A 15380-nucleotide genomic window follows, 5' to 3' on the forward strand; every position below is an offset into this window, starting at 1 on the left:
GGTACACAGTCAGACAGGGTAAGGTGCTCTCTGCCGCCCCACACGTGCTGTGGCTGCAGGTGGGAGATTTTGGCTAGTGCTCGGCCTGGGGAGTTTAAGCCCACTCGCCTAAAGGGCTGCCCAGGCCAGCGCGCTGGAAGGAAGGTGTCTGGGAAGGCGAGGCTCTGCCGGGCCTGCCGCAGCAGCACAGATGGCCCTGTGCCGGCCAGGGGACGGGTCCCGCAGTGCCCGACATGTCAGTGCTCCCAGAAACAGGCACCTGGGGGATGCCTGAGCACCGTGGTGGGCACGTCGCTGTTGCCCCTCGGCAGCCTGGTGCGAGCCATCTCTGCTCAGGCACCGGCTGCGGTTTGCAAGAGCTCCTGGCTTCCCAGGGCTGGGGCTGTCTGCAGCCACGGGCACGTCCTCTGTCCTTTCCTGGGACGCTTGGGTTAACGAAGGTGCTGCCATTTGCTTGAGCCTCCTCGAGTGGGTTCAGCCAGCTAATGGAGGTGAAAAACCTCAGAGCCAGGCCTGCAGAGCCGCTTCTCATATTAGGGTTTCAAAACCAACACCTCAAAATCACACTTATTTTACTAGGAAAGACATGGTTTCACTGAGTTTCAGCTGCCTGGCTGGTGGTGAGCGGGGCAGAGCCACGGGTTCAGCAGGGATATGGGGAGGCCTGGGGGGGGGTCAGCCCGGGGTGGGTGAGGGGGACAGGGCTGGCGGGTGACCCTGGGGCTGGGGGATCAGCGGTGGGGCAGAGGGGGGTCATGGGGCTGGGGGCCCCAATCCTGGGGGCTGGGGGAGGGAGGGCAGTCCCGGGGTGGATGAAGGGGGCAAGGGCAGGAGCGCCCTTTGAATCCAACTCCTGCGTGAGACCGCAACCCCGGCCGGGTGCCCCACATCCCCAGAACCCCACTCCCGGGGATCAGCTCGCCCTCCCGGGTCCTCCCCTATCCCGTCTGCCCCCTCGGCGGCCGCGCTCGCCATGGCTTCTGCGCACGCCTCTGCTCCCCCGGCCCATGATGCAGCGCGGCGGCGGCGGCCCGGGCGCAAGATGGCGGCGGAGCGGCAGGGAGCCGGTGGTGGCCGCGGAGGTGGTGGTGGTGGCGGCGGTGGTGGCGGTGCCGGCGGCGTGGAAGAGAATAAGGAGAATGAGAGGCCGACGGGGCCGCAGGCCGGTAGCCTCGGCGACAGCCTGGCCCTGGAGAGCATCCTTCGCTGAGGCGGCGGCGGCGGCGGTGGTGGGGGGACGTGGCAGGCCCGGCCCTGTGGGCGGCGGGGGGACGTGGCGGCCGCTGTGGGGAGCGCGGGGGCTCGCAGGCCCCGGGCGGGCGGGCACGGCCGCCTCCGCATCCTCGCGGGACAGGGTCGGGCGGGGCGGCGGAGGCTCCTCTGCCCCTGTGCAGTGGCGGCGATTGAGGGCGGCGGGGCCGCCTAGGCCGTAGTGACCCGTGCCTCAGTTGGGAGCCGGGCCTTGAGGCCTGGGGTCGGAGCCCCGGAGGTGCCGGGCAATGCGGGCGTGAGAGTGTCAGTGTGGCGGCCTGGGCTAAGCCGTAGCCGGGGGCACCCACGCCATCCCTGGCAGTGAGGGTTTGATTTGGATGAAATCGGGGAGTCAGCTTTGCATCTCCGAGTCGTGGGTTTATTCTTTACCTTTGCAGCTTCTCCTTCCAAACTGTGCGACAGCTATCGTCAGCCTTCAAAGCAGAACTTTGCACTAGGCTGCATGTTGTAGATAAGAGCAGGCTGTCAGAAATCTTCTGGCGGTAATATTAATGCTTGAAGTGGGCAATAGTGGATAAAATAAATCTAACAGGTACGCTGAGATGGCAGACCTGCTCCTCTAGATTTAGCACTTCTAAAATCTGATGTGGCATGTAACGGTCATGGCATTTTTGTGTGTGAAACTTTCATGTGAAACTAGTCCAGCTGCACAGCTGTGATAGAGCTGAGTTTTATCTTCTGGGTAAGAGGAAAACCCAACTGAAGTAAGGTTGCAGTTTTCCATTTAGCCTGTGGCAGGTGTTTTAAAGGCAGCAACTGTAGTGTAAGATGCGGGCATAGTAATTGCCCTGGTAACGTTAGGAATATGTAAGTGAGTGAAAAGGTAAATAAAATGGGGGATATGAATTCAGTGAGTAACTGCACAGGCTAAAAGACAGTCTGAAAAAAATGCTTGGTAGACAGTGAGGATGAGAAGTGTGTGGCCTGAGCTGTGTTGAGGCATTGCAGTTTGACTTGTTCCACAGATGTAAACTAATTCAGTGTAGTAACTATTGACGCAGGCTTTTAACACTTAATCTAAAGAGACTTTCTTTTAGCTGTAATTATAAGAAAACACTGTGATAGAGATCTGCCATTTTAAACTTGAAAAGCCTGGTGGTTTCTTTTTCTCTAGCTGTAGTAATAGTGTTTCTTTTGATGGGGTCAGTGTATAATCTGGTTTTGTTTCTGTGGTGTTTTTTTTAAGGCTTCTTGGTAGAGCTTAAAAGGGAAATTTTGGGATATAATTACATACAACACAGAGATTTCATGTTTATCATAGAGATTTTCTTTCCCAAAATAAAACCTTTGCCTTGTAAACTGAATTAATAACATCAGTAAATTTACTAGAATACAGCATGGTTTTGTTTGGTAGTAAAACTGAGTGAATAAAGTAAATACAGAATGCAGAGACTGAATGGAAATCACGGAGTGATGCTATCACAAGTCACAGGCTAGTGCCTTCTGCCACTGAGTACTTGTTACAGTAGTATGCAGTAAAACTAGAAATGTCTTGAAAAATCGAGTAGAAAATAAGCCCCCTGAATACTTCCCAGAAGCTCTCTTTATGAGGTTCTCGGTATTCAGAAAGCAGTTTGTTTGTGGAAGACTGTGTCAGAAAGGCAGCAGTGATTATTCTCTGTGTATGTCTGTCCTTTTCTTGAGAGATGGGACACGTAAGGGCAGGAAAGCTGCTCTCTTACTTGTTTTGCCAATCCCCTCCCTGTGTCACGGGGCCGGGGGGGGCATGTAGCCTAGCTAGGGAAATAATTTGTGTTAGCTATATTAGCCAAGATACGTCTGTTGGCACAGCTGCTTATTCTGAAATGAGCTCTAATAACAACGGGACTTTTGTGGTGGTCTGTAAGAGGAGATGCTTGTGGTATGTCTTAGTCCTGGCCTCGATAATAGTCATAAAGCTCTGAAGTAAGCAGTGCAGTCATGAAATCTTTTAGGACCATCAGTTCCCTCACATATGGGCTTTTAGGAGGCTTTTGGGTGCCCCTCTGTTCAAAGTGCATTTGCTTAATGGAACCTACAGAGTTCTCCTCTGTTATTTTGGGGTAGAATGAAGAACTGGTAACAGGCTGTACTGTCAATCTGCCTTAACACAAATCGCAGTCCTTCAGATTGTGAAGGAGTCTCAGCAGCAGCACGGTTTGCGACATGGAGACTTCCAGAGGTACAGGTTAGTAAACAACGTGGACGTTTTAGAGTTACTAGTGTGATTTGGCTTACTTTATTTAAAATGTAAACCCACTGTAGCAGGCAACAAAAACAATCTGCCAAGTAAGTACTCCTTGACAGGTTGCTTTGTGTGAAGCTGCATACACTTTTTTTTTTTCATTAGACGTAATGTGCTGTGACTGTTCCATTTAAGAGGGTACAGACTGGCTGGCTCTTGTTTCTCTGTTGCCCTTTGAGAGCTCGTTTGTTAACACCTCACTGATAATCACTATACTCTTCCAGAACTGAGTTTTCAATAAATGTACATAAAGCAATTAGACAGGAGAACATAATTCTGATTTTTCAAGTACATGTCTTCTTACCTTTCTTGTATTCTGTTAACCACTGGTTTACAGGTAGTTTCTGAACTACCTCTTACTATATGTCATATGTGGAGTTCTTAGTTGTTAAAACATTGCCTGTCACAGCCTTTAGTCCTTTTTTTCTGGTTGGAGAGAGCAGTAAACAGAAACAAAGTTGTTCTTTAGCCAAATTGACTGCAGTTGTCTTTTCTTTAGGGGTTATTGCTCCCGTAGGCTAAGGCGGCTCCGAAAAACTCTCAACTTCAAGATGGGAAACAGGCACAAGTTCACTGGGAAGAAAGTAACTGAAGAGATTCTCTCAGACAACAGGTACAGTCACTGGATGGAATCGAACATTCAGTATATTAGTGAATGGTTTCTTTCCTTCGAGTAATTTATTTTCATGTGGATGTGGTGGAAAACTGTTCTGTAGAATATACTCAGAAATGTTTCTTTTCAGAGATACGTGTTGTTGATATTAATAAAAGATGGAAGTTCAGGCTGAGGTGCAGGGGGAGGACGTACTGCTTAGGTCCTGCTTCATCATGGGAACAAGTGGGAGAAGAGAGAGCAGCAACAGCCAGTTCCGTCTCTTCCTTCATAGTTGTTAAGATGGATTCTTTTCATGATCAGTAAATTACTTTGATATTAAAGAGGAGGTGCTTATTCAGGTTTGTTTTAAGGTAGCCATGTGAATGCTGATAATGTAAATGGCGTAGCCAGCAAGGTTGTGGTTGGAAAAGTAATCCCTTCCCTTTGAAGAGAAATATTGGATTGCAAGTTTTACTTCGGTTTTAAAAAATTTGGCAGAATGCTTGTCTGATAGAATATGTGGAGAGTAGCCAGGATCTTGGGCTCAATTCCTGGCTTTTAGAAACATTTGAAATGTCTGCTGTCTTGTCTTTTCTTGTGGGGAAAACATGATGCTTGTCTTCACCTGTATTGTTAAGAAGCCAGATGCATTATAGCATTAGCTGGTGGGGAAACAGACAGGTTTACCCTTATTCAACCAGTTTGAGGAGTGACCTAAAACCATAAATCCCTTTGTTTTCACAGTGTCTGTGCTGCTATGAGTGATACCAAATTCTCTTCCTTAGCTGGGTGATTACACTTCTGTAGTGAGAAATACAGTAGAAGACAGTTAGGGGTAATGGGACTTTGTGTGCTTGGAATGTTAAGAAATAAAAGCATCTACCTCTTACTAACCAAGCTGAACTTTTGTTACCAAACTGCAAATCACATGGCAAAGAACTAGTGGGGATGTGGTAATACTTGTTTGAATGTCATCATTTTTTCATTAATCTTCGTCTGCCCCACAGGTATTTGCTGTTGATTCTGATGGATGCAGAGAGAGCCTGGAGTTACGCCATGCAGCTGAAACAGGAAGCAAACACAGAGCCTCGCAAACGATTTCACTTGCTCTCTCGCCTGCGCAAAGCTGTGAAACATGCTGAGGAGCTGGAGCGACTGTGTGAAAGTAACAGAGTGGATGCCAAAACAAAGCTGGAAGCTCAGGTAACCACTGATACTTTAATCTTGCTTTACAGCAAAAGCTGGACAAGAAACCTTTGGATTTTGGGTGAAGAGATTAATCTCATCTAGCAATACGTAATCAATAGATAACATCTCACATTGAATAGCTTGGACTCACTGTTAATGCAGCTGCATTATTCTGGAATTGCAGAAATGATTAGGGGCACCAGCCAAGATGAGGACCTGGCGTTTAGAAGGTTTTTAAGTGTATCAAGAGATTGTCCTTGCTTTATTTACTTTGATAAAAGTAGTAAGAATTGGGAGAGACTAAGACGATGCAACACAGCCTAAGAAACTGCTTATCTGTCAGGTTATCTATTTGTTTAATGTCCTAAAGTAACCACCTAGAACACAAGCCTTGTGGCTTCAGTTCCTGGAACACAGAAAGCAGCTGTGTTGTGACACCAGCCTCTTTGAACAAGGGGATGCAGTGGTCCTCAGTTAATTAAAACTGCTGTTTTGTAGCTTATTGCTGAGGGAAAAAAAAAAAAGTTTTGTGACATCAGTGGGCCATATTGTTTGCATAACAAGCAAGAAACATCTTTGCTGTCATCTCCTTAGAAATGTAGCCATGTTAGTTAAAAGAAAAAAAGGTAGGTAGCTAGTAACCGTAAGCCAAATCAGTTGTCTTCTGTGGGAAGACCGAATGAAAAGGGCAAGGCTTAATCACTTACTGTAGGTGTTGCAGCAGCCTTTATACTAAAGATTGTACGAACTAGGCTGTCGCTCTGGGGGAAATGAACTTGCCTTTGCGCTGTCTGCAGGCATACATGGCTTACCTCACAGGAATGCTTCGTTTTGAGCACCAGGAGTGGAAGGCAGCAATGGAGGCTTTCAACAAATGCAAGTGAGTTCTCCTGCTTCACCAACTTCGTTTAGTAAATAGTATTGGATCAGTCTAGTAAGTTTATGTACTGTACGTACAGCAGCTCCGTGAGTTGCTTAGCTAATTGTACACTGAAGTGGGAGGTACTACCAAAGAAATAGCATCCTCCAGAGTAAGGAGACAAACTCTTCCCTTAAGATAGCATCTCACAAAACAACACATGCTGCAGTGTTAATATGTATTCTTTGCTATAGGACCATATATGAAAAACTGGCCAATGCTTTCACAGAAGAGCAAGCTGTACTGTATAACCAGCGCGTGGAAGAGATCTCGCCCAACATTCGCTACTGTGCCTATAATATTGGTAAGGAAAGGGGGATACCTAATCTCCAACAAAGAGCAAGGCTTGTTCATAGGAAAGGGATTTTGACTTGGTAGTTAAATACTGGTCTAAGTGACATTGGAGGGAGTCCATAATATTTTGGGCAAATTATGCATACGTTCTGGGTCAGTTTAGCAGTGGAGAAAATATTCTCATTTTGCAACGGTGCATGTGGTTTTGTGTAAAAAAAGACAAAATACCAAGTTTGCAGTAGTTTGCTTATGCAGGAAGGTGTGAAATTGCAAATTTATCCCTTTTGTCTCCAAATTGCCAGGATAAAATCTATTGATTATTTTTTCTGTATTAAAATAATTTGTGAACTCCGATGGAAATGTGGTCTTGATTTGTTAATTCTCTCAGGTGACCAGTCTGCTATAAATGAGTTGATGCAGATGAGGCTGAGGTCTGGTGGTACTGAAGGTCTTCTTGCAGAAAAACTGGAGGTAACTTATTTGCATGCTTCAAGTTGAAACATTCATTATTACTCTCTTGAGCATAAATAATGCTGCAGCACACCATTCAATAGCCAAAATATACCATGAGAGAGCAAGCAAGCCTGGGCTCCATGGGAAACCACACTTTCTTAAAAAGCCCTTTGATTTTAAAAAAGTCAAGTCTAATGAGAATTGGAGTGGTTCAGTTTTGGATACCTTAAAGTTCAAGCTCATAAGTTCAGTCTATTCTCTACAGGCACTGATTACCCAAACTCGAGCAAAGCAGGCAGCCACAATGAGCGAGGTGGAGTGGAGAGGAAGAACTGTTCCAGTGAAGATAGACAAAGTGAGGATCTTCTTGCTGGGGCTGGCTGACAACGAAGCAGCAATTGTTCAGGTAATCCAGAAGCCATCTCCAGTGCTGGTGTTCTAACCACCCTCTTTCCTTCAATATGCAAGACAATACATGATACCTGGACTAAAAGCTTTTAAATAATATTTTTTTTTCTCAAACTTGGAATCGGAAGGCTAAAAGTAAAAGTGGGAATATTGACTATAGCCCAAAGCTGAAGTGTCAGTTGGGGATAGCTCCCAGAGTCTTCTAAGTGGTAGTTTGGAGATCTGTTCTACTAAACTAGTAAGCATTACTGCTCTTTTGAACCCCCTGTTGTACCCAGAAGTGCTACCTTCCAGTGGTAGAGTGATAACGATTATCGTTTATAATTAACTTGGAAGTGAATGTTGCAATTTTAAGAGTAACTGGTTTTGAATTACTGTTCTCGTTTCTTTACGTATCTTGCTCAAATGCTGTAAATTCAGAGGAACGAAAAGAAAGAAAGATCTGTATCGATCACCATTTTTCAGGAGCAAAAAGCAATTTGCTGAGTGAAGCAGGTGCTATGAGATTTACAGCATTCTCTTCTTGACTTATGCAAATCCCCTAAAGCAGGAAGAGCATTACTAAATGTCAGGATGTAAATTAATTGCAAATGTAACAGTTCTGAAGCACTTGCAGTGGCACACACATGGCATGTCTTTAGTATTGCAGACAAGTTTTCTACATGGAGCTTTTTCCTTGGAAATGGTGCCCAGATGGTGTATTCTCCTTCCCAGTGGCTGTGTACAGTACCCTTGCTGTTTGAAAAGGCAGTGAAAGGATCCTTATTAACAATTGTTGCCACTAAAGATGGGTGTTTTGCAGCATCAGAAACATTTGTCACCAGGAGAATAATGAGGATAAATAGCAATTTAAATGATAAAATGAAAACCCTGCAAAGGTATAAGGCAAGCGGGCAAGAGCGGGAGATAGTGATAAGAAGATAGTGTGAGCAGGATAAAGAGGTTATGGGTGGGTAGAAAGCGTTAGTGTTAACCAGTCTTGTAGTGCTGTGAATTGTGTCTTGCTGAATTTTTTTTTTGTCGGTAGTATGTTAGTATGGCCAGCAGGTGGAAGTGCAGCTTCCCTCATTTAATTTCTGTCCTGCCAGGCTAGCAGTTGGATCTTTTCAGTTCAGTTGCCCTCTTTATTTCATAAATCTGTGGCAGAACAGTGATCTGAGTTTGTTTTCATCTTGCTTTGTGTTCCTTGAAAGCTCTGACTAGGGAGGAGTTTTGTGGTACTGGTTTGCAACTAGTAATGGTGAGAGCTGAGCGTGCAGCAGCAGCATTTACATTCCCAGAAGGCTAAAACTTGGCCTTTTGAAAACAGTTCCACTGTGATGGGCAGTCCAGCTTCAGCTAAATGTATCACGGTGGTTCCTGGGATCTTTGGCACCTTTCTGCTAAGTTGAAACCCTAACCTAACAGCAGTGCTTTTCAAGGTTTGATTAGAAGCAAACGCAAATGTGTGTTTTCTGTAAAAACTCAGATTCTCAACACAATTATATCATTGTCTTCAGTGTCTTATCGGTAACTGGAGAAACAAAAAATAAGCCAAACTGAAACACGAATCCAAGTTTAAAATTACTTATGTCAGCCCTTTTGTAGACTTGAATGCATGACTTCAGGCCCATTGACTCAAACCAGGTAGAAGTGAGAAGGCTCAAGGGCAGAGTGACAGAAGGGTGCTCCTATCTGATATTCCCTCAGGGATTCTGTGGTCATCTCTGGTAACTAAGACTGTAGCAAAAATGGGTGATAACAACTTTCAGAGATGATACGCCATGTTTTAGAACAAAGGAAAAATTAGAAGTGAGCACTCCTAGACTTTCAGAAGTGGATTCAGTTCCCTGGATGCCTTTAAGATGCACCTGTGCTGTTCTATCAGGGCACTCGAGTTACTGGCAGTAGCACTTGTATCTTAGTTTTATGATCTGATATCTCCCAAAGCGGAACATATGCATGTTTACACATGGAATTGGTTTAACCTTAGGAGTTTTTGCTTAGAAAGAAAAGCCTTTGTTTCACTGCACGGCCCAGCCCTTTCCCTGTTCGTGCTTGACTGATGATCTAGCCATGTCTGTTTTAATTTTTGTGCATACAGTGAAATTGCCGTGCTCCTCTGGGTGAGGTTGAGAATGCTGTCAGACTTGTCTCTGGTTATTCTCAGTAGTTAGTCCCACCTTAAAAATTCTTGCAGCAAATCTCAAAAAAACCCCAACCACCAAACCCCCAAAAAACGCCTTCATCTCAGGTCAAGATACCTGAGGCTTTGTGAGGGAGTAAAAATAACATTCCTTAATGAGTTTGCAAACCTGAAAAGAGGAGAGGCAGAGACTACTAGAGGCAGAGGCAGCTCTACTGTAGACAAACAAGCAAGTATGTTTTTAGACAGTTTTTTATTCACTTGGGCAATTGCAGATTTGTTGCAGCGAAGTTAAGATTAACGCTGTTACATGACGCTGAAGTGGTGTAATGCAGTGCTGATACACTTTAATCCCTCCTTTGATGGTTAAGGTTGAGGTTTGTTTCTGGGCAGTTTTCTCTTACTGAATCACTTCTCTTATTGAATCAATTGAAATCAATCAAATCTTGCGATTGCCCATCTGGTTACCTTCTCAGTCACCTGAATGGAAGTTGAGTTTGGGTCGGGTGCATTGTTTAATTTGGTACATGATATGCCAGTCCATTAGTCAGAGATCAGACTTCAATTTGTTCTTTAAAAGTTGTTTTCAAATTTTGGTTTTGGGGCAGAAGGCCAAAAGCTGCTTAATTTTTTGACAAAACTTGTGGCGACAGCAGAAAAGCACTCAGTCACTCCCGCTACTAAAATACAGGGTTACTTTAAAACAATGCTTCAAACAAGCAAAGTATTGCCACCGTGAGCATTACTAGAGTGGGAGTGTAGGAAAGATAATCATCTACATGTTCTTACCACATGAGAAAAGTTAAATCACCATAACAAGAGCAGTCTGCGTTGGTAGTTTGCCAGTTGAGTAATGCTCAGCTCTTCTTCTGTTGCTGGGCCTTTCCCACAGTGCAGTCCAACTTCAGCTGTTCTCAGAGCAATGTGGGTGCCATCCCGGAAGGGAAGGGAGTTGCTGGGCAGGTAGGTGTTGCAGGGATGAGGCGATCAGAGCTGTGTGTGCTAGGCCTTTAGTGCTGCTAAATTCTCAGCACTGGCCACGTTCCCCACAGTTGCCGGCAGTTTGCCCCTCAGAACATACTGCAGACAGGTATAGACTGGCATTCCAGCTACCCATGGATCTTAAAGCCATAACTGGGGAGAAACTTTGTTTAATTTCCTCAGTTAATTCTTGCATCATGGGATGCAAAATACAAAAATTTCTAATAGTTACTTATCTTAACTTTCCTTTGCTCTTAGGCAGAAAATGAGGAGACAAAGGAACGTTTGTTTGAATCTTTACTCAGTGAGTGTAGAGATGCCATTCAGGCTGTTCGGGAAGATCTGAAACCAGACCAGGTAAGCAGCAAGTGTCAGTGTTTCTACTTTCAACAATATAGTGTTTCTTTGGGACTGATCTGTTATTGTTAAACTTGCTTAACAGTAAAAGTGGCTGGGATTTCTTTAATAAAAAGCTGCAAAAGGGTCTGTCACCTTTGATTTTATTCTCTTCAGAACTGAAAAGGGTGAATAGTGGTGTAGAAGCCCTCATTCTTTGCCTGAAAGTTTGTTATAACTTCTTTGGTTTACCCAAACCCTGAGTTGTTTCTGATGTTTTCTTCCCTTGGCTGCCAGTTTTAAGTAAATCATGTAGCATTTTGTCCCCAATTTCTGCAGAAGCAGCGGGAACACTCTCTGGAAAATGATTCTGGGAAGGTGTCCAACATCCAGTACTTACACAGGTAATAAGCAAATGTTGTTGCCTGTACTAGTGTGAAGAAGTCATGCTCTTATGTCAAGATTTTATTTTTGTTTGGGTTTTTTTAATGGAGTTTTTGTTTTGGTCTTCTCAGATCTCAAAGGATGACTGTACAGATAAGGATCTGATTCATTCAGCTTTGGACACATTTTACTTAAGACTCTTATGTTGACCTTTCAGATGTTTTTTCCTCTACTAGTATCAGCTTGGACTGAGGGGAAGAGTTTTTTCAGAACAAACAGTAATGTCTTGAGTAGATCTGACAGTCTGCTAATGGTATTCTATGTTTTATCTTTTAGTTATTTGACTTACATCAAGCTGTCGACAGCCATCAAGCGCAATGAGAGTATGGCAAAGTCTCTGCAGAAGGCACTGCTGCAGCAGCAGCGGTCAGAAGAGGATGGCAAGCGCACACCACGGCCTCAAGACTTGATCCGTCTTTATGATATCATTTTGCAGGTAATGCTGGGAAAACAAATCTATTTCTTCATACTAACTGGAGAACTTTGGTACAAAAAGCTATTGTAGAAAATATAGCAGTGCAAGTGAACTGCCTGTGAACTCTGAAGAGCAGCTCAGTATCTACAGTAACCTTGTCAACAATGTTCAACATCTACATGAAGCACGAAGAAATCCTTTTAGTTGTGAATGGAAAAATGCTGCTAGAATGGATGCTCTTGGTTTTACACTCCAATGCAATTTTAAAGTAGTTTTTCTGACTATTTTGTGCAGCACACTGATAGCTGCCTTAAGTTTCTGCTGGCCAGAAAAAGTAGCAGCTAAAAATACTTGTTCTTCATAAGCAGTTTCTCAGTTTCTCACATGAATTTTCAACTAACTGTGGGAGCCTGTGGCTGAAGCAGTTGTGAATGGGAAAGGGAAATGCCTTATGAAAGAATTACTTCATGTGAAATTTGAGGAGCCTATGCCCTAATTCCTGTTTGTGTCAGGAAATCTGTCCTGAGGGCAAACTTGCACAAGTTTCAATGAGTGTCCTTCACAAGGTTAGCATACTGATAATTAGAAAACTGCAAACTATTTCCATAGGAGTGTACTGTTGACTTGTTAAAAGGGGCAGCTTTCTCTTACTCCAGCAGATTCCAGAGGAAAACGCCACCTGCATTTGTTACTCTGACTCTCTTTTACATAGAACCTGGTGGAACTGACACAGCTTCCTGGCCTAGAAGAGGACAAGAACTTCCAAAAGGAGATTGGATTGAAGACACTTGTGTACAAAGCTTACAGGTGACTGAGAAACAGCTAGGTTTTCTTTAGCAGGCATTACATCTTCAAAGGTTCCAAAAGCTCTACATTCCAAAGCTTTATGTGCTGTACAGGACTTTGGTGCAGTTTCCTCTGCCCTTTTGTGAAGTGAAGAGAGGGTGCTAAGGGGAAACAGGCCAGTGCTACTTAATAATATCTCCTGTTATCGTCATTTGAGTTGGCTAAAGGTATGGATAACAAACACGGCAAAGATCCACTCTTTACTGTTGCAGGTGTTTCTTCATTGCACAGTCCTATGTCCTGGTAAAGAAATGGAGTGAAGCTCTTGTTTTATATGAAAGAGTGCTGAAATACGCCCGCGAAGTTCAGTCAGGAGCTGGAGCTTACACGAACAGCTTGAAGGTAGGAACCCAACCCTGTGTGTAAGGGAGCTGAAACTTACGAAAAAGCTCTGTCCCAGTATTTATTGTCAATTAGATGCCAGACCATTACAACTCAAGACTGATGTTTAAGTAGGGAGAAGAGTAATACAAGTGTGACTGCTTGACACATTATAGTAGAGACTTTCTGGTGATGTGAAAGTGCTTCAACTGGCCATTTGCTTGCCTGTTGTAACTTGCTGTAACAGCTCCATAACAATTTACCACACTTTCTCACACCTGCCCTTTCTGTCATCCTACTTCTGTAGTGCCTGAAGGACTGCAGCTTTTCCTCTTCTGGGAAGGCTTATCAGCACTAGGACTTAATTTCTTAGTTCTTACTTTGTCAGGTTTTACCTTTGCCCTAATTCTTAAACTCTGGCACAGTTCAGGCTCTGAAAAGATTTTCTTTAATGATCTAGGAGCTGCCTGATGTTCAGGATCTGATCACTCAAGTTAATGCAGAGAAATACTCCTTGCAAGCAGCAGCTATATTAGGTGAGTTGCACAACTATACTAGAGGTCTAATGTCTCTTGAATAATGCCCCTGCAGCTATTTCATTCCTTTAATTTCTGAAGTTCCATATATTTTTCCACTTCACTCTGATCTATGTAGGCTCTGGAAAACATTTTTTCCCCCCAGTTCTAGCTTTTTCTGGCTGTGTATAGTGCCGCTAGGCAACCAGTGACTAGACATTTGGCATCTTGCTGCCTGCCTAGGGATGTGAAAATGCTTCACAAGTATGTGCACCTGTTTTGGTAACCTGCACAGAACACTCTGTTTAGCATTTAATTCTTTTTTTTTCCTGCAAACCAATTGGCTTTACTCATCCCAGTTTTGCCCGGCTGGGAGAACTACTGAAAAAGAGGAGAGCAGTTATGTTCTGCCCTTTGTCAGTGTCGACCAGGTTAGGGGGACTTGGGGAATGGATGACCTTTGTGATTTCTTGGGCTGCTGTTTTTGCTGTGCCTGCTGCTGTAAACCCAAGATAGGTGATGGATTGCCTTGTCTTTTATTGCCTTAATGTTCCTTTAACAGACCCCACTGGGGTCTTCTCATCATCTGCTGCTTTGTGCTTAACTCAAAATCTCTGCTTCTTTCAGGAGCTTCTCACTGCAATGTGAAGGAGCTTTCCATCACTGGAAAGCTGTGATGGCTGTAGATAAATATATGTGATCCTTTTAGTCTAGAAAGCAAGCTGCTTCTGCTGAAAATATTGTCTTATGTGTCTCAGAAAGCAAGGCTCATAGCTAACTCCTGAGACAGTCTGAATTTATGCCAAGATCTAGCCTGTTATTCTTACCACTTTTTCTTCAATTTTACAGATGCAAATGATACTCATGAGACTGAGTCTCCATCTCAGGTCAAGGATGGCAAGGTAAGAGCTGAGATTTCAGGCAAATTTCAGTAATGTTCTTGATGAATATTACTTTTTGACCTGTTACCTAAGTGTCTCTTACAACTCAAGAAATGTCGTGCTGATTGGAGTTTGGTCGCAACTAGGGTATTTAAGAGATTTTTGTATTAGGCTTGTTTTCTTTCTGCAAGACCTGAGGGTGGCTGACAGGGTGGGGTTCCTTGGGTAGGAGCTAGGCAGCTGCTTCCAGTTTCTAGTGTGGCATCTTAATTTTTTTAAATTTAGCTTTCTCCCTGCACATGGGAAGGTTCTCCAGAGATCCTGCAATGATGTTTTGACAGGTGTTCAAATAATTTTCAAGGGCCCAATGGGTCACACAAGGGAACTTCAGCTTCTGTTGTGTCGGTTGTGCTTAATCCTCTTTGCTTGTTTGACCCTTGTCAGCTTTGATTTGACATGTGTTTAATTTGCATTTCTGTATTGGTGTCTTTCAGCCACTCTCGGAACGGTTTGAGACTTTCTGTCTGGATCCTTCTCTTGTCAGCAAGCAAGTCAGCCTCGTGCACTTCCCTCCGGGCTTCCAGCCCATTCCATGCAAACCCTTGTTCTTTGACCTGGCCCTTAATCATGTTGCTTTCCCACCTCTGGAGGACAAGGTGGAGCAGAAGGCCAAGAGTGGCCTCACAGGATATATAAAGGGCATCTTTGGATTCAAAAGTTAACCAGGACCCCCTGAGGAACAGAGGTTTTATTCTGTATTGAAGGAAAAGCTCCAAGAGATTCTAGGACACAAATATCTGCACCTGAAACCCACAGAGAGAGGTTTTATCATCATCTTCCCTGTGTTCTGTGTTTATGTCTGTGCACTTACATTCTCTCTCAGTGTATTAAAGACAATCTATTTGGAAATGTACGTACACTATAAATAGCAGAAAATAATCTGGAGCACAGAGAAATTCCATTCTGCTTGGGGAAGCTGGAGCTTGCTTTGTGGCCACTGGCCTGTTCAGGGCCAGCCATACATCTACTTAGCATGGACCAGGGCATATAGTTTGATTCCTCCCTCCACCCCATTATTTGACACTGTAATTTGGTATTTTCATCTAGAAATCTGGGTGTGATGGGGAAACAAAGGCAAAAATAGGTGCAGAACTAAACCAGCA

General features: G+C 44.2%; 1 protein-coding gene across 2 annotated transcripts; it reads left to right on the top strand.

Annotated features, from left to right (window-relative positions):
* Positions 1-761: 761 nt before the first annotated feature.
* On the top strand, positions 762-14939 carry SRP68 (signal recognition particle 68; the record flags this gene model as incomplete). Of its 2 annotated transcripts, XM_082008120.1 has the most annotated exons (16): positions 762-1196; positions 3373-3439; positions 3996-4109; positions 5099-5294; positions 6077-6159; positions 6393-6502; positions 6881-6963; positions 7211-7351; positions 10718-10816; positions 11135-11199; positions 11516-11675; positions 12367-12461; positions 12713-12842; positions 13282-13357; positions 14186-14238; positions 14712-14939. In XM_082008120.1, exons 1-16 carry the CDS (start codon positions 974-976, stop codon positions 14937-14939), a joined length of 1923 nt encoding a protein of 640 aa, XP_081864246.1. In that variant the 5' UTR covers positions 762-973. The 2 variants fall into 2 exon arrangements, with proteins under 2 accessions (XP_081864246.1, XP_081864247.1); XM_082008121.1 differs by lacking the exon at positions 3996-4109.
* Positions 14940-15380: the final 441 nt, after the last annotated feature.

Source organism: Phaethon aethereus (genome assembly GCF_964289735.1).
Source record: "Phaethon aethereus genome assembly, chromosome: 18".
NCBI lineage: Eukaryota > Metazoa > Chordata > Aves > Phaethontiformes > Phaethontidae > Phaethon > Phaethon aethereus.